The sequence below is a fragment of the Prinia subflava genome, chromosome 17 (genome assembly GCF_021018805.1).
Source record: "Prinia subflava isolate CZ2003 ecotype Zambia chromosome 17, Cam_Psub_1.2, whole genome shotgun sequence".
Lineage (NCBI taxonomy): Eukaryota > Metazoa > Chordata > Aves > Passeriformes > Cisticolidae > Prinia > Prinia subflava.
Genome location: NC_086263.1, coordinates 9,305,428 through 9,324,349, shown reverse-complemented (window position 1 = coordinate 9,324,349; position 18,922 = coordinate 9,305,428). Strand labels below are relative to the sequence as shown.

Below are 18,922 nucleotides of genomic sequence, written 5' to 3'. Positions count from 1 at the left end.
TACATAGGGGCCTGTGGAGGCTGGTGACTGCTGCCCTTCAGCAGCCCCTACAGAGTACCTGTCCCCTTCTTCCACCCCCATCAGTCACTCACAGTCATGCCAAGATGTCCTGCCACTCCCACACTTGTCCCCAGGTAGGGACAGCCGGGTGCTCTGCACAGCAACTCCTGAGGTCCAAGTCCCAAGAGGCAGCTGCTGAGGGCAGGCTGACAGGGCTCCAGAACACTGCCTGAACACAACCTTGCATCTCTTCCTGTCTCCATTTAAATAAGCTACAGCCTCTTTAGTCTGTGTGTATTAATAACGTTGTTAAGAATCCAAAATCTCATTACTGACAATTTCTTCCTGCCCTACAACGTCATCCATGCCTCCTCTCCCATTCAGCTTCTCTCTGCCCACAAACAAACCCAATCCACTCACTTTAGGCGCACAGGGAATTTCTGGTTTAAAGCACAAGAAGTCCACAAATGTTTTTTGAACTTATTAATTACTTTACACAAATACATCCAGGGAAATAACGTTCACTTTTTAAGCCAGAACATATTCTCTCCACAGATGCAATACAGCATTACATACTATTTCTGAGTCTTAAAACCAGACATTTCACTTTGTCTGAAAGTCAGAAATATTGATCCTTTCTATTTTTTAACATTTTAACTTTTTCCTTCTTGTAGTATTAATCAGCAAATTATTTGCCTTTAAGATCAACACAGATCCATTTTTCATGGAAGGTATATTTGATGTAATTCAAATTAAAATAATGTATGTTTCATCCTAAACATGAAAACAGTATCCCTTACTTTGCTGAGCATAATAATTCTGGTCCCTGAACTTTACACATGACGTTTCACCTAATCTGCTGTGTCCTAAACACTTATGTCACTGGGTCACACCTGAATCCAGGTCTCCATCTGGGCAGTGTCTTGGGCAGACATCAAGAGACAAGGCAGAGTCGGTTTCAATCACCATCAGTTTGATCTTACAGCAGTACTGTAATACCCTTAAGTCCCTTGCACAGCATTCTCCTGTTCAGAGCTACACCTCATGAACAAACTCTGCAAAAACAGTCAGGGCTAACTGAAACAAATGAGAGCTGTGCACTCATCAGATTTGCTCTGGTGGGGTGGAAGCCATAAACTCATTATGAACTTAGAAACCACTTAGGAAGTTAATTCTTTCCATGGTTAGTGAAAATAAACACAATGCAGAGGTTGTTCCTTTTTGCTGTGGTTATGTGTGTGTTTACAAGACCCGTATTCATTTCAACTTCCATGTACAGCTACTGCTCACAAAAGGTGCCTGGGAACAAAGTCCTTTCACTGATTAGCAGCCCTAGGGAATAAAGTTCTTTTTAAAGATCAACAGTGCATGCTCAGGGAGCACAAGGCTTACCCACACTGCCCTCCTGAGCCCTCAGTCCTGAGCCCACGGAAACAGAGCTGGAGAAACAAGCACTCCATTATCCAGTCCTGGCTGCTCTGCAAGCCCCATGTTGTGGGGGCAATGTGATAGTGCTCTAGAGCATGTGTCAGAAAGGGATGAATGCTGCTAATGACAGGTGATCTGAACCTGCCAGCCACACACAATGTGAGCCCACACCAACACTCCCATGGCAGACTTGTAACAACACCTTCAGGATTAAAGCACAAACAGCTTCCTTGGAGGAAACACCTGACTGCACTAGAGAAGAAGAGTTTTGCAATGCTGTGGCCTCCCAGGCAAGATTCACCTTGCTTTCCTTCACCATGTTTTTCTTTAAAAGCAACAAACACTTTTATACTTACAACAAAATCTCTCCCTCTACAGAGCACTTCTGCAGGAACTCCACTATGGGGACTAGAAGTATCTTTCGGGTAGAGAACATCACTGTTAATTAAAAAGGAAGAGAAATTAGTTACTAGGTACTCCAGAAAAATGGCTTTAGTGAAGATTAACATAAGAAACATGCCCTCCCTGTTCTGCAGTTAAATTATACCTTTATCCAAAGAGTAGTTTTCATTAAAGGCATTAATATTGGTGTAATTACACCACTGCAATTACACTAGTGCAGAAAGGCTTAGACCAGCAAAGCCCAGCCTTGTGGCAAGCAGGTGTGTGCAACACAGCTACAAGCTCTGCTTTGTTCTTGCAAAGCCTACCCTCCCTTGGATCCATGTAAACAAGACCAGAATGATCCTCAGAAGTGCTCAGGCTAACCACCAGGATAGCCTTGAAGGCAACATTTAGCCAAAATGCTGATGTATGGGCAAGAGAGTTTCTTATTTCCTTCCCAGCAATCAAGGGTTTAACAGAACAATATTACAAAATGCCATACTTGAACCAACAGCCCCAAGACCAGCATTACTCTGTGTCCCTGTCTGCTTGCAGGGCCAGCTGATGACATGTGTGTTACCAGGCTCTCCAAAGCCCCACAGCAACTCAGGTTCATGATCTTGATCCTACCCAGGCCAAAGAAATGGGTCCCCCTTCTGTTCAAAGCTCTGATGTGTGCTGCTCTGTGCCCAAACACCCCATCCACTACAGATCCACACACCCTCCTCAGACTAGTAACAAAGAATCACTTATAATCTAAGACCAATCTTAAAGCTAATACACTGTGTTTTAACTTGCTCCCAGCTTCCTCCTGTAACAGCTGGAGGGACAGCAGGGTTGCTGTAAAAGCTGGTCACACTGCTAACACAGGCCTGTATCACAATAGCTGAAACATCCTGCTGGTACACTTGGCCTGGCAGCTAATGCCATTCATCTTGACACAGCTATTCCAGAGATTGTAAGTCTCTGCATGCAGGGCTCCAACCAGGGAAAAAAAATCATACTGCATTTGAGACTTCAATTCCCAATAGGATGCTCTATCCTAATAAACAGGAAGATGATAGAGACTCCAATTCATGTGGTACGCTCAGTACCCCCACGCTTGATTTTTTGAGTAATGCCTTCTAAAGGGCAGTTTTCAGCTGAAAAGAGCAGCATCCACTGATGAACAGCAGTGGGACTGCACAGAGAGCCTTACAGGACTGAATTTTGCTAAGAAATACTATAGCTGATATGGGTTTAATTTTCTGTGTTTCTATTTGATGCCAATCCCTGGAAGAATCCAGAACAGCTCTCTCACGAAAGAACAGAGCGAGTGCAGACATCAAAAAACCTGTCGTAACTCAGATTACATCACTGCTCAGCCACAATCCCACCTGGGACCGGTACTGAGGCATTATCCTTTCACAGGAACCCTTTGGATGAGGAACAGCTGCCCTGGGACAGCACGAAGAGAGAGGCGTGAGGGGCACACGGAGCCCACGGAGGCCGCGGCGTGAGGGGCACACGCAGCACACACGGAGCCCGCGGCGTGAGGGGCACACGGAGCCCGCAGAGCCCACGGCGTGAGGGGCACGGAGCCCACGGCGTGAGGGGCACGGAGCCCGCGGCGTGAGGGGCACGGAGCCCGCGGCGTGAGGGGCACACACAGCACACGGAGCCCGCGGCGTGAGGGGCACACACAGCACACGGAGCCCGCGGCGTGAGGGGCACACACAGCACACGGAGCCCGCGGCGTGAGGGGCACACGGAGCCCGCGGCGTGAGGGGCACACACAGCACAGGGAGCCCGCAGCGTGAGGGGCGCACACAGCACACGGAGCCCGCGGCGTGAGGGGCACACACTGAGGGGCACACGCAGCCCGCGGCGTGAGGGGCACACACAGCACACGGAGCCCGTGGCGTGAGGGGCACACACAGCACAGGGAGCCCGCGGCGTGAGGGGCACACGCAGCACACGGAGCCCGCGGCGTGAGGGGCACACACTGAGGGGCACACGGAGCCCGCGTTGCGGGCACACGGACAAAGGCGGGCCGTACCTCTTCACCACCCAGTTCCCCTGCACCAGCAGCGCCACCTGCTGCACGCAGCGCAGCACGGCCGTGGCGTCTGCGCCCGGGCCCAGCAGACTCAGCAGGTTGGCGAACGGCATCACCTTCACTGCAAGGCAAACACAGCGGCATTCAGGGCGTGCGAGGGCAAAGATTTGTCTCGGGGAAAGAAATAAGGTCTTGGTTTTACTCAGTTTTAACCCCCCCGTGCTGTAGGCGTCATCTGTTCTGAAAGTATCTGTTAGTGTTGTAGCGGAGTTGAGTGGCTGAACTGGTCGCAAATTAATGTATTAATAAAATAATAATTAAAAAACCCAACAACCTGTGTCTTTGGCAATATCTGTAAGCAGAGATACCTGACAAGGTAGGATACTCTTGAGGCAAAATCCTCAGGATTTGCTCTCATCAGAGAGTAATCCTGAAGAGACAAAATAAAATTCCAAGGTGACACTCATGAAGTAAGTGTGTACTGTTAAAAACTTCCCAGAAAATGCCAAAGTACAGGCTGTTGATGCTCAGACCCCACATTCCAGAAGATACTTGGTGAAATGAGTGTATAGAAAACTATCATCAATTTAGAAATTTTTCCAAGAGTAAACTGATGGCAAGTGTATCACAGGTGAGCTGTCACTGCTCTTTTGGGATTTAGATTCTTCTGAGAACCAGAGAGACAGACAGACTGTCTGATGGGGTGACTGAACTGGTAATACTGGGGAAGGCACCTTATCTGAGGCAACTAGAAGTCACAAAGTGAAGGGCAAATGTATTACAAAAGCTACAAACCATTCTTCATCAGGATCTTGATCTGATCAGCAAGGGGTAAAGTTCTCAGCTGGGCCATAGAAAGCACATTGCTTGGAGCCATTGGTTTCTCACTGCAGATAAAAAGATTTGCAGCCCATGAAAAAGAGAATCCAGCCAATGTGGACTTTGAACATTATGCACAAACACTTACTTCTCTTCCTCTACGCTTGGAGGCATCAGCATCATTAAATATTCACTAGAAGAAAAGGAAACACATTCTTTAAAATGCTTGTCTTGGGACTTGCCAGGTTTAAGCACAGTAATTTCTCACGGTAAACCTGCTTGTGTGAATCTACAAAACAAACATCAGCCTGAAAAGAGCTCTCCCTTCCACTCCCATCTCCTCTGAACTAGTAAACTCATCTGCCCAAAGAGAGAGTATGAAGTAAATGTGAGCCAGAATCCCAGCTTTTGTACAGCAGAGGTGTCCAAACAGAGGATCTGCACAAGGAAATACATGAAACACAGCTGCTCTGACAGCCATCAGCAGGGTCATGCAAAACCCCACAGAGAGAATCAACCAGTAACAAGCAAAATTTCTGTCCCACTCATGCAACTATCTGTGCCTGTGAGAAAGAATCAGATCCAAAAGACTCTTCAGAACACCTATCACTGATTTACTGACATTAAATGTCAAGACAAACATGCCATTAACCAGAGCCTGACTCTGCCACTTCACTCTTACTTGAGCCACGGCTGTCCCAGATGACAGGGAAGCACTGACTGCACTATGGAAGGCTCCTGTAGAGCTGCAGTCACCAAGAAATAAACACCTTTCAAGCAGTTTCAGTTGAACCCACAAATCACAAAGAGAACTTTTATATGATTTGCTACCAGTGGAAGTTATTGGCTTCAGAGTATTAATTTGTATTAACCAGAAGAAGCTTTTGTTTTAATTTTTCTTTGCAGTATTCACAGTCCAAACAATGTAGGGTTGTGATAACGTACAAGAAGCTACAATCCTGAGTAAAAACAAGAGGTTTTAATCTCAAGGTTACAGAGAAACAAAGAAAGCAACCTCAGTAAGATGAGAGCTAGTTTGTTTCTGTATTTTTTTAAACAATTCAGCTTTTATAATGAATATGATTTTCAAAGAGCAAATTTTTAAAGAATATACCTGCTTATCACTCTGAAAACAATGCCTACTAATTAATGCCATTTCTGTAGGAAACCATCAAACCATTACCTGGGAGATTTAATTAATTCTGTATTTTCCGCAAGGCCATGACCTTGGCTAAATAAATACTGGCGCTCGTGTTCAGAACGGCTATCCTGGAGACAGGGAAAAACAAGAGTCATTATCACCTACTGAAAATATACAAAATGCCAGAGAGCTGGATTTCTCATTCCAAACTATGACCCCCTGTCATCATTACACCACTCAAGTGTCCCACCTCGCTAACTGATGTTCTGCTTTCACTGCCTTGAGTGATGCTCATGTGATGTGGGAACATTTCCCTTGCTATGCCTTTGAAACCTCCCGACAGACACGCACAAGTCAACCTAAAAGGACTTCTCACTCCTGACTGAACGGGTTTCCCAAGTCTTTCACAAAGTCCAGTTCATAATCCAAGACCCAAGTGAATCTTACACTCAGACCCCCCCTTTACATTTGTCCAGCTCTCAGTTTTGAAGTGTGGAGACCCCAAAGCATTATCCAGCAGAGGAAATACAGAACACTGCAGGGTCTGTTCCTACAGACCTCCTCTTCATTATCTTTGGATGATTCCCTGATTCCCACAGGCCCAGATTTAAAAACAGGACTTGGCTGAGCCTTCAGGCCCAGGCAGCCTCCTCAGGAGCCAGCACATTCCTACCTTCAAGCCATAATAATGCAGGTGAACCCAGTGCTCTTCTGCTTGTCTCTTCTGCAGGAACTCATAGGACTGAACACGTCGCTGCCGAGCTTGTTCGGTCTCAGGGCGGGAGAATCGGACCTGGAAGATTTGGCCATCATTCAATACAGCCCTAAAACCCTTGGAAAAAACCCATCTGCATCATTGATTTGGTGTGTCAGTAACAAGCACGGGGCCCTAGCTCCAATGAATCACCTCTTGCTCTCAGTGCCATCTTTATGCCTGTGCAACAAGGGCGAGTCCACCTGGCCTCCCCCACCCCAGCCCAGGTCAGCAGGACTAGCTGAGATTTGCTGTCCTTTCATTTCACTCTGAACTGTCAAGCTTTCTTGTGAACTGTTGCCTGAACCAGCATAAAAAGGAAAATGTGGACATACAGTAATTTGCTTAACATCATCTTCAGCTTCATCCTGGGATGAATCACCACCTGCCAGAAAGCACAAAAATAAACACACCACTGCAGTGAAGGAGCCAAAGCCTTTCTGGGGGCCATGCAGGAAGAAAGCACCCTGAGATCTCCACATGCAGGGGTGCAATCCCAGCAATCCATATGTGCCAAGCTATGCCATGGATGACAGCACCACACTGCTCCTGGGATAGGACACCCTGTGGCCATGACCTTTCCAGTGGCAGTGGTGACACAGTCCACACCACTACCCTTTGTCACTGCCCAGCACCTCCCATCCCTTTGCCAATCCCCCACACTGTGCCCATAAAAGCATTTAGGTAAAAAAAACGAAAATCATTGAAACAATCTGAGAAATGGCCTAATAATGACTGTATAGTTGGAATAAACACCTTCAGAACAGAATGACTCTTATCAGTCACACTATAGAGAGAACTTGTATCTCACCTCCCCTAAGAAAACACAATTGTGGAGAATTTACCTTCATTAGCAGCTTCTCTTTCTCGGTGTTTTGCATCAGCCTTGTCCAAGTAGGTGAAGCTTGGCCTCAGCTGAAGTATTCCATGTAGTGGAGTCAAGTGAAGTTCACCTGAAACAGAGAACTAATGTTGGTAAAATTGATTTTTTCCACTGCACAGAGACACAACTTTTCATTATCTTCCTGTCTCTGTAAAGCCACAGCTTCAATTGAGCATAAATATTTAATACAGCAAAACGTAAAAAGGGATTGAAGTGAAAAATTCACCCAGTGCTTAGGATTTCAAGGGAATATGAAAGACCAGGACCTGTTTCTGTTATTGTGCCTTTTGTGTTGAAACCAGATCTTGCAGAGAGCCACATTCTGGCACAGACCTGACCCACAGTCCAGAAGACCCCTAGTAAAATAGTAATCACTGAAAACAATCTACATATTGTCACCTCAAATGACCAATGCCTGGGCAGTCAAGAGAAGGACAAAAAGTGCTGAACAGGAAAATAAGACAGACAAAATTGGATTAAGAAAGCAATATAAATAATAACAATAAGTTCATGCTACCAGTGTGTATTATTTCAGTCCACCCTGAACTTTAAAGATTCTGGAGGCATCTACAAACCCAGAGTGTTCTTACATGATATTTACAATTTTGCTAGACCTATTCAAGGACTCCTGGGACATTGATAGGGGAAAAGTTTCCTTTCTTTAAAGACCCATCAGTCAATTAAAACCCATGCCAAAAAAAAAGATCAAATATGTCTTACCTTAACACTGAAACAAGCATGTTTCACTGATGTGAGGATTAAGCAAAAGAAACTTACCTTTTTTGTAAACAGCAGCTGCATAGCGGGAAACATTACTGGCAGCTTGGGAAGAGCAGAAAGTTTGCTTGTCCATCAGCTTCCTGCAGACAGAGGAGGGCAGTGAGATGGCATTCCACAGGCAATGTGGCATGCAGGTGCAAAAGTCTGAAAGCACTAATTCTCAAAATGGACTCTCAACAACTGCACCAGACAGATATCCAGCATTTCTGTCTGCAAATCTGAATTCACAATGTACCCTCAAAAATGTAGGTTACACTCAAGAATACTTGTTACAGAACAGCAGCCCCTGTAACTGTACAGCCACTGGTGGACACACAGATATCTGTGTTCACCCCAAAAAGGAAAGGAGGGCTAAGAGGACACCTACGAGGAATAGGTGCTTGTTTCATCCGTACATGTGCCATCCACGTTGAGAGCAATCTGCTCTCCCTTGCTGCGACAGTAGTTAGGATTCAAAGTATCAATGGCCATTTCGAGTTCAACCTAAAGAATGTGAGGGAAAGACAGTTAATCACCATGGCACAACCCCAAACATATCAGTTAAAAACCAACCCCACCCTTTCAAACATTTCCACAGGTTTACAGCAAATTTAAGTACATGAGCAGCATCATTCAAATACACAGGGTAAATCTCACACAGAGTTGAACAGCACATGGATGGGTTTGGTACAGTGAGGTCATTTAAACAAGCTGGAAATACATAAACTCCCACATACATGAATGGGATCAGAAAAAGCAGAGTTCTTTAGGCAGCCCTGAAACACACATTCACTTTGCTGGATTCCTTCCATGACACTATCAGTCTAAATTCCTTATCAGAACAGATCAGGTGCACAAGACATCCTTCAAGCCTCCTCATCACAAAGGAATCATTCAGAATCTCTCATAAAATGAATTTCCTTCTAGTTCAGCTACCAAGAATACAAAGTAACTCTGTCTTCTTCAGAGGCAAAGGCCTTGATTCTGCTAATTGGAGACTGCAGTACTTAGCACTGACTTCAGTTACTCCTGACTTTCACCTGTCAGAGCACTGTAACAAGCTCCAAATCTTTAGTTATAAGAACTCCCTCCCACTTCATATATTCCCCCCCACTTCAACTTTAAATTTCAGACAAATGTCCAAAAATAAGCATTCTCCTGCATAATGTTTCTATTTATATCCTATGACAATACAGCAAATATTCTTCTTCAGGGTGTGTCAAAGCCCTTATAAATTTGTGTATCACAGCTTTCTCTTTATGTTATTCATAAAGTGAACTAGTTTCAAGTCCCTGCATGAGACAGCATATTTACAAAGGTTTGCATAGGGCTTACAATGCAAATGTTTGCTGAATTTAATAAAAGACTTCATGAACACAACATGCATTCTGATTCCAAAGTTCACCGAAGCACTTCCCTTAACCATTTCCCAGAAGCAAATTCTAGCAACACAGACATCTACAGCTGCAGTTTTTAAATAAGACATTGTAAAATAATATCCAGAGTTCTGGGATACGTTTGCAAGCAAGTCTAATGCCTCTGGCTTTGGCTGTACTTTACCTGTACTGCCCCAGTGATTTCAAAAGGACTCCTGATGATTCACTGCCAGGCAAGGGAGAAATCAAGACTTGCACTGACACTGAAAGACAGAGGATGGCTCCAAGGCTCAATCCTTCTTCAGCCCTTCTCTGAATATTGTAAAGACTTATCATTCAAGCTCTTTCCACACAACCATCCACAGACTGATTTAGCATTAGTAACTTCATTTCCCCGAGTGATTCTGTTTTCTATTGAAATAGTGGTTTCCCATCATGATTTATAAACTACTTTTATTCTAACCTCTACCTTGCAGACATAAGAAAAGTGTCTTCATTCCTTCAAGCACAGAGATCTGGTCCTGCAAGTAGCTGCATGGTTAGAACAGCTGAACAGCATAGTATGTTTTTCTTAGGTACATTCTGCACATTATAAAAAAAACTTTTACAGACTGGACTCAAACAATGACCAACCTTTTGCTGCTTTGGTTTTATCTTCGCTGATAAATGTGTAACATCATCGTAGGTCATGGAAGCTGGGCGAATGGGATACTGGAAAACAGATCATTTCATACACCCCTCTTCTTTTAAAGATCAAAGAATTTCACAGAAATTAAATCAATTTCCCCTGTCTCCTCACATGCAGATCCACTTGACAGATCTCAGAGATAAGACACCAAAAAAGACATTAATTGACTGACTCATGAGTCATCAGAGGATTTGGGAGCATGACCTAGAAAGTTTCTTGTTTTCCTCCCAACCCTCTGCTTTTGTCACTTCACAACCCCCTTCCTGCCCCTCACACACCATAATAACCTGTAACACAGGAAAATAGTCCCACACATTAGTCCAGCAGGAAAAGAAAACCTTATCCCTCAGCATTAACTCTTTGTAGAGTTATTAGAAGTAAAATATCTGTGGCTTTATACAAGTAAATGTTAGCTTAGAAAGTACAGGCCACATGTTGCTGATGAGAAGAGCAGAGCCAGGTTTAGGCACACAGGTCTCTCTTCTGAGCCCTCTGGGGATGCTGAGGACAGTGTGGTATCCCAGGGAAATCTCCCAGCTCCAGCAGCATCCTGCTGAAGCTGCCAGGTCTCCAGCACACCCACAGACCCCATCATCAACCACCCCAAACTGAGACCCAAACAGGTTCTCTCTATCCAAGACCTTGGCAGACTGAAGCATTAAGTTATGCTCTTTGCATTTATTTTAAACAAATTATCACTGCATAAAAGTTAACTGAAATACCTGAAACAGATAGAGCTTCTCCAGTAGACTTCTGGCCAGGAACACGTCAATCTAAAAAGCAGAACAAGTAACTTTCATCAGATGCCAACTGTAATAAAAGTATAACCCTTAGAGCTCAAATATTGACATTAGCTTTTCATTATGAACTCTAATATAAAACAGATTCGTGACTCTCCTGTCAAAAGTTTCCTCTCTGATGACTTTGACATGAAATTCTGCAGCTAGCCTTTTTAAAAATCAAATCTAAAAATCCCACTACAAAGAGGCAGCAGACGGTGGCTCTAGCTGTGTTTTTCCTCTCTAAGGAAACTTGGCAAACAAATGTGAAAGAGGAATTTTTTCCTCCAAGGATCTGAAGCAAATCTGTTATCACAATTATAGAAAGAGGAGGAAGTTCTCAGTTTGGCAGCACGACTGAAAGGTAAGTTAGTTATTGGTATTTTGGCATAAAATCTTTCTAAATTAGTCAAGAAACACCCACGTCCTCAAGCTGGTTCAATACTTGCCATCAGAACTACAAATACACAGATGTTTCATGAATAAGACGTGGAAGCTGCCATTTCAGATACACTCCTGACAACTCACTCCTTTTCTCATGGCTTTTCACCTTTTATGGACCTGTCCTTCCTTGTACTTTTGGTGTGTAAACTCAGATATCAAGTGACAAGACACTGTGGCTACTTCTTGGGACACAGCAGTCCTTTAAAGAAGTCCAGACTCAGAACACAACTCCTTACTTCAGCAGAAGGCATGAACACTGCAGATTCATCTTTAACAGATATTAACTCATCAAAGTTATTCCAAATTTTTCAGCTCCCATAGACATTCAATGGAATTCACTGGAAGCACACAATGGTAAAAACAAATTCCCCACCTTGTCTTCTGCCAAGGACAGATGACAAAGGGTGAAAAACCTGAGCTGCACCTGCCAACATGGACAAGACTGTTCTGACAAACCAGATACCATGGGCAATATAATTGGCCCACATAACATAATTCTTTGTACAGTGCCAGCCATTGGTTGTAAGACAACCCCTGATGCTGATGACACATTGTTTCAGCAATGTAGGAAGACTGGGAATTGTAGTAATAAAAATAATAAAAAAATTCATATACAATCACTGTTGCCACAATGCATTTTTACCTCTTGTATAATTGGATCATCTTCTTCATTTGCCATGCTAGGATAAAACAAAACTTTTTCTTGGCTTATTCCTTGGCACAACCTGAAAGGAAACAGGAATGTCATATGAATCATTTCATCTGTGTCACATACCACATGCAGCCTCGAGTATTGTTCAAGTTAACCTGGTTCATTTCAGTGATAATCTGTTTAGTCTGTATTTTGAAGGAATATATGTGTTTGCCTGAACAGGCCCCTGATACTCAACAATCTTGACCAAAGGACACAAAATTATAGACAAGCAAATGTCTCAAAAATAGGTAAACTGCTTTAACTCCTGTGGAGGCTGCAGTCATTAGGAAAGCCCTGAACCAGAGCCCTAGGGAGGTGAGAACAGCCTTTTGCACTAGCATAAAGAGTATCTTTTTTACACTGTGTAACAGTGTCACACAGGTAGCAGCTGTCTTCCAGCCCAACTGGCCCTACAGGGTCACTCTCGTGGATATTCCAGTCTGGGAATACCCTGACTTTGATTTCATCTCCCTTACAAGCTGCAGACTTGTCTCCTGACCTGCCACTCTTCAGACTGTACTGCTAAACGAGAGCTCCAGAACCACTGCTCAGCCTTTCCTGGACTCCTCTGAAACCAGCAGAACAGCAGATTTCCTCTTCATAACTACACCAACTCCAGTGAAAATAAGACTCTGATATTAACTGAGGACTGGATACCCCGGAACAAAAGTTCATTATATTCAATCCAGTGCTGGAGTCAGTGTCGTGCCTGGTTCAGACCTCTGAATAAAAAATGATCTCTCAGCTAAAGCAACAATAGTTTTTCCCTGCTGAAGTCAAACAAAAGGATTTACAAATTATTTGGGATGCCACTGCAACACTGTTAAGACACTATTAATCAGCCAATGCTGGTCAAGATACACATAAAAAAATAAGACCTTGCACAAACTGACCAAGGAAAGCTTTAGCAACAAAGATGATCAGGCAAAGAAACAAGATCTGTGTTCAGGAACTCTCTCTCATTGTCCTTACTCCTTGAGGACAGCTTGCTCCTTTGCTGGACCTCCTATGGAGGAAGAGAAACAGCAGCATCCAGGATCAGCTGGGAACCAAGCAGTTGGGAAAGAAGGAACCCAGCATCCATGCTAGATCTAGAACAGTGGCATTTTTTTCAATACTCAAGCCACCACACAATTTAGGCAGGATAGCATATTTCAGCTGACATACAGGCTTCTCAAATATCACATTAATGTACACACATTTATCTAAGAAACCTTTCAGAGGTGCTAGACATTCTGGATACAAGTGTTATTAACATCCATTCAGTGTTTCTGCCATTCCACCTAGAAATATAATTCCATATTTTTCACTTATGGACTCTCTGCTACCAAAAAAGTGCCCCTCCCAGTACTGAGCTGGCATTTTCCATTTCTTTGTGCACCAGCATATCCCAGGGTCATTGTACCATACATATGTATTTGAAAATTTATTACTTAGTATTTCAGATTCCCATCTGAAATAATTTTGTAGAAATGCAGAACACCTTCACAGCAAGAAGCCACTACCTTAACCACAGGCTGGGCTGTGAGCAAAACCCTGAGTATGCGATATCTGACTGATATCAGTGTTTTCTGTGATCAGGCACCCAGTTCTTCCCAAAAATACACATGAATGTTTTACAGAAATGAGGTTTATCAGTTCCATTTCTGCTTTCCCTGCTCACATCCCGGGGTGGCCAACACCTCACAGCTCTGCAGACATGGAACAACTGTGGTTTGCACTCAGAGCTGATGGTGGGAGGATGCCCAGGATGTGTGAGGACAGGTAGGAACACCCAAAAGGTGGGACACTGGTGTCCAAACCCTCCCTCTCACACCCCTGAGAGAACAGGGAACATCCCTTCCTGCCAGCCCGCATGCCAAATATCTGCTAGGCTTATTCTCTCTCTTCTGAGGCAGTTATTTCACTTTTGAGAGGAGAAATTAAGATTCTCTGGGCTAAGGAAGGATACAGACAGTCTGAAGGACATGGTCTCTGGTCCCTCACTGAACACTGCTTATGCAATTATACACAAAATCTCGTTGTGAATCCACCTGTCACTACCCAGGGGAAATGCCGTATTACAGAAACGACATTTTCTTCTCAGTCCTGTGAAGACAAAGCATGACTACAGATCCTTTTACTGGAAAGTGAGACTGACACATCTATAAATAGGAAACAGTGTGTCCCAGCAGAACTTGTAATACTCATGCAACTGGAAGAAATCCTCTGAATCAGAATGAAGGCATGCAGGCACAATCCTATGTCTGATACACATACATATATAGGGTGGTGTTAATTTCCACATTTCTCATATACATATATTTATGATACCACAAGAGCTACAGAATGGAATTAAACATTAGGAGGCAGCAAACATGGTCATCAGGTTCAAAATTCTTTTGACAGAAGTGTTTTCTTTTAAGATGGACTTTCCTTTAAGATGCAAATCAAAGTATAATGTGAGTTATTATTTTGAGTTATTAGCTCGCAGGAGGGCAAGAGATATAAATCTTCTTATTTCTCCTGCAAAGCGACCAATGCAAGGAGCAATCCATGAAACTGCTCATTAGCTGCCCATAACACCATCGATGGAGAACCAATGAAGAAAAACTGTGCTTAAAGGACTGTAAAAATCAGTGATGGTGCAAGTGAATCCTGCATCTCACTCTGAGCCTAAAAGGGCATTTGAGTATTAGAAACTGAATTTTATTTTACTACCAAAGACTTAAATGTAGCTCTAAGAAGGTAAATTGCAAACCTGCACACCATTTGACACACAGACCTTTAGTCAAGCCTGCAAGAAATGCCCCAGTATTTCATTTTACCTAAATTTGTCAGTAATAACACACACCCAAAGTGCTAACACTGAAACCTGAAATATTCTTCATATAATCATGCAGTGCCAAGGAAAGGCCAAGAATTCCTGCTGGATCAGTGCCTGAAAGTTTAAATGCTGAAACAGCACCATGGGAAAAGTGCCATCTCCTGAATCAGTACCACAACTCTGGCACCTGGGCTCCTCTAGCAGGGGCTCTGAGCAACCCTCTCGCTCAGGGTGGCCCATGGCACACAGTAAAATGGGAGCTGCAAAAAGAAGCTGAAGCACCTTCCATACATTTATGATAATTATAATTTTGACCCAATTACTTGCTTCATTTCCTCCTCGTCTGCAAGCAGCTTTGCACAGTCATCTTCTGGCAGTGAACCCAAGAGGGCTCCTCTGCACCAGGACCTCTCTCTGGAGGTGATGTCACCGAAGCAAACCTTTGGGGTTTAATAGACTGTACACCAAGCATAAACCTTTCCTCACCACCTGGACACGTGTGCAGGGCAGGACGTGCCCGGCCCGTGCTGCCAGGGCAGGGGTCACTCCCGCCGCCGTGCGACACCGCCGGGGCAGGTCGCGGTGCCCGTCCCTGCTCCCCGCGGGCAGCGCTCCCCGCCGGCCGCGGCTCCTGGCGCCCGCGCTCTCCTGGCACAGCAGCCCGGCAGCGCAGGGGTGCGGGCAAAGGGGGCCCCGCGGAGAGGCCACAGCGAGCGGCTCAACCCGCCCTGACGGCGGGGACGAAGCGAATCCCCCCGGGCGGGACCGCTGGGCTGGGCTGCAGCCCCGCAGAGCCGGTGCCAGGCAGCGGCAGCCGCCGCACTTCGGGGCGGGAGCGCTGAGTCCTTCCCGGGCGGGAGGCGCGGAGCTGCGGGCCCCGGTAGCACCGGCGGGGCCGCCGCTCTCAGCCCCGGTAGGACCGGCCGGGGCCGCCGCTCTCAGCCCCCGGAGGACCGGCCGGCACCCCCCGGTGCTGCTGCGGGAGCCGAGGGGCCGCGGCCGCACCCCGCCCGGCCTCCAAGCGCCCCGGGCCGTGCCGGGTCCTGTCAGGGCACTGCGGCCCCGCTGCCCCCGCGGTGCCGAGTCCTCGCAGTCTCAGCTCCGCCGTCCTCCCCGGACAGGCAGAGCCCACCCCAGCCCAGGCCCCGCTCCTCCCCCGCCACCGCCCGCAGGGTCCCCGGCGCAGGGGCGGCCCCGGGAGGCGCAAAAGCAGCGCGGCCCCGCGTACCTGTGTGCGGCCGGGCGGGCGGCGGCGGCGGCGCTCCCCCGCTCCCCGTGTCGGTGGCGGCGGGGCAGCGGTCAGGCAGCCGCCATGTTGGTGGCCCCCGGGCCGGCACGTGGGGACGCGGCGCCTCCTCCTACCCACAATGCTCTCCCGGCCGCCGCCGCCGCCAGGGGGCGATGGCGCCGGCCCGAGGCGCAATAAAAAAACACTGCTGGCAGCGGTGGGATTCGAACCCACGCCCCCGAAGAGACTGGAGCCTTAATCCAGCGCCTTAGACCGCTCGGCCACGCTACCGCCGTGGCAACTGCCGTCTTCGGTTACACTTTTAGCCCAAACTAGGTTTTTCCCCTCTTTCCCACACCTCTTCATCCCCAGCAACCGCTCTGCCCTCACACCCCTTCTACGCGAAAAATAAAATACGGGAGGTCTTTTCCAAGCCCGTTTCCAAGCAGCGGCACTTGCAGCTGCACGATGCACCCCGGGACGGACGGGCGGGAGCAGCTGTGCCTGAGCCCTCCGCGCCGCGCCCGCTGCCACGTGGATGCCACGGAGCTGCACAGCCGCCTGCGCGCTACGTGTGGCATCGCCCGGGCACCCCTCTAAAAGCCTAAAATAAATGTGCTAAAATTTTAATTTTACGTTGCAAAGCCACAAGTCACTGAATTTGCAAAGTCACAAGTCAGCAGTTTATGGGTGGGGTGTTGTTCTTTTGTTTAAAGCAGAGGGACCAGTGCAGCAGTACTCAGTACACTCGTGCAAAGGTGTGGTAGCACACCTCAGCTGCTGGTGCTCCGTGAACGTGCCCCTGGGAGTCTCTGGCCTGCAAGTCTGATAAGTTTTCTTAAAGAATTAATATTATTTTCACCACTTAATTACAACTGAAGGGTTGTATTTCGAGAAAAATTCCAGCTTCTCTAGAGTAAGGCCACAAAGCCTTAATACAGTTTGATTTAATTCTGTCCTTGTGGCAGTTCACTTAAATAGGATAGAGAAAATAAACCTGCTGGAGCCCTGCTGACAGCCTCATTCAGCCCTTTCCCTTGGCACCTCCCACAGCAGCCGGTGGTGTCAGCTCTCTTTCCAGGGAGCTGCTGAATGTGGAATCAAGCAATGAGTTTGGTTGGGGTTGGAAGTTTCTAAAAAATATCTGATTGTCCAACTCCCTGCAGTGAGCAGCATGGACATCTTCAACCAAATCAGGTAGCTCAGAGCCCTGTCTAAGTTGGCCTTGAATGTTTATAGGGATAAGGCATCCACCACCTCTCAGGGCAACCTGTGCCAGCCTTTCGCCACCCCCATTGTGAGAGGCTGCAGCAGTGCAGTCTTCCTAAAAATTTCATCCAATGCCTACAAGTACTGAGGAATAACGGCACACACGTGTAAACATGAATAAATCCCTCCAGTGCTGCTGCAGTTTCACACCCTCAGTTCAGTGCCTTTTCAGGATATGGGTTTTTTTAAGAACAGAGGGAGCTGACTGCAAAGCAGCAGGAGAAGTTCAGGGAAGAGAGAAGGTAGACAGACCTGAATTGGCTTCACACAGGAAATCACCTGTAACCTGCTCAGGCAGAAAATTTAGGCAAAGAGCCACAAAGAGACAGTTTTGGCAGTCTCCCAGCATGTGTGTGTGTGTGCAGGAGCCTGCACAGAACTCACTACAAACTGTTCATTACTGTGTAGGCTGCTCAGTCCCACAGGTCCTTTTTCCCAGGCAGTGAAAAGTACCAACACCCTCCTGAAAAGTGCTTTTCTGTCCTGTCAAAGCTGAGCTCAGCCTCTGTCCCTGCAATGCTTCTGTGCCTGGCCACAGAGACACTTCTCCTGAGCACCAAAGGAAGCCTGTACACCCAAGGCTTGTGTGACACAGGGGTAAGAGCGCAGGCTGTCCCTCAGAGGTGGCAGTTGGGTCACCCCTTATTTTTGCTTCACCTGTGCAACATCAGTTATGGCAGGACTTCTCCAAATTAAAAAAGAATTAGCGTAGAGGAGAACTCAAACTATAACACAAGCCACCAGCCTCATTACATTGTTTTCCTGGCACAGGATAGCCAGGGAATAGCAGGGACCCAATACTTGTATCAAACACCCCCAGACTAAGGGCCAGGCCCAGTGGTTACAAATCCCTGAGCTGACCCCACACAGGAGTCAGATCCACCAGCACGAGCAACTGAGATATCCCTGAACTTAAACCTGAAAATACCTGAAAATACCCTGACTCACCCCTGGCAGCACTGCCCTGCATCCATCCTGAGAGCTTCAAATGAAATTCTGCCTGTCCAAATTCAGATGAGAAGTCCTAATTTGATCCATCGTAACTAAACCTGGCTCTGTCAGCACTCATTCTGCTCTGAGTGAAATTATATCTGTGGGGAAGAGAGTGAGATTCAAATCAGTCCCACAGACCATTAATTAAGAAATAGACTTATTTACACTTCATAAGCTATAAGAGTTTGCTGTCTCCATGGTTTCTGAATGCTATTCTTACTTTGTTACACTTTCCAAACACTCTGTCTCTGTGACAGCAGCTACATCTAAAAACTACAGAGGCTATAAAGCTACAGCAATGCCAAATTTCACCATTTTTCATCTTAGTGATTCTACAGTGCAGAGGCCCAGGTGGTGCTTTTTTGTTAGGAAATTCTGCTATTTCACAGTGCCTTTGCTAGAGGATAATTTAACATTGCTTAAACTACACAGGTATAAG

General features: G+C 46.2%; 1 protein-coding gene and 1 non-coding gene across 2 annotated transcripts in view; both read right to left on the bottom strand.

The window, feature by feature from the left end:
* POLR3E (RNA polymerase III subunit E) overlaps positions 1 to 16,356 on the bottom strand; it is a 28,326-nt gene extending 11,970 nt beyond the window's left edge. The window contains exons 1-14 of the mRNA XM_063414594.1: positions 16,222 to 16,356; positions 12,137 to 12,218; positions 10,993 to 11,043; positions 10,216 to 10,293; positions 8,595 to 8,710; positions 8,225 to 8,307; positions 7,410 to 7,517; positions 6,900 to 6,949; positions 6,484 to 6,603; positions 5,853 to 5,938; positions 4,818 to 4,862; positions 4,646 to 4,737; positions 3,851 to 3,971; positions 1,785 to 1,866 (exon numbers count right to left, since the gene is read on the bottom strand). Of these exons, the coding sequence (XP_063270664.1) occupies positions 1,785 to 1,866; positions 3,851 to 3,971; positions 4,646 to 4,737; positions 4,818 to 4,862; positions 5,853 to 5,938; positions 6,484 to 6,603; positions 6,900 to 6,949; positions 7,410 to 7,517; positions 8,225 to 8,307; positions 8,595 to 8,710; positions 10,216 to 10,293; positions 10,993 to 11,043; positions 12,137 to 12,172 (1,068 nt within the window). The 5' untranslated portion in view covers positions 12,173 to 12,218; positions 16,222 to 16,356. The remainder of the gene's footprint in view (positions 1 to 1,784; positions 1,867 to 3,850; positions 3,972 to 4,645; positions 4,738 to 4,817; positions 4,863 to 5,852; positions 5,939 to 6,483; positions 6,604 to 6,899; positions 6,950 to 7,409; positions 7,518 to 8,224; positions 8,308 to 8,594; positions 8,711 to 10,215; positions 10,294 to 10,992; positions 11,044 to 12,136; positions 12,219 to 16,221) is intronic.
* A 74-nt stretch (positions 16,357 to 16,430) lies between these two features.
* Positions 16,431 to 16,512, bottom strand: TRNAL-AAG (transfer RNA leucine (anticodon AAG)). The gene has a single exon. It is a non-coding gene; the product is annotated as a tRNA-Leu (tRNA).
* Positions 16,513 to 18,922: the final 2,410 nt, after the last annotated feature.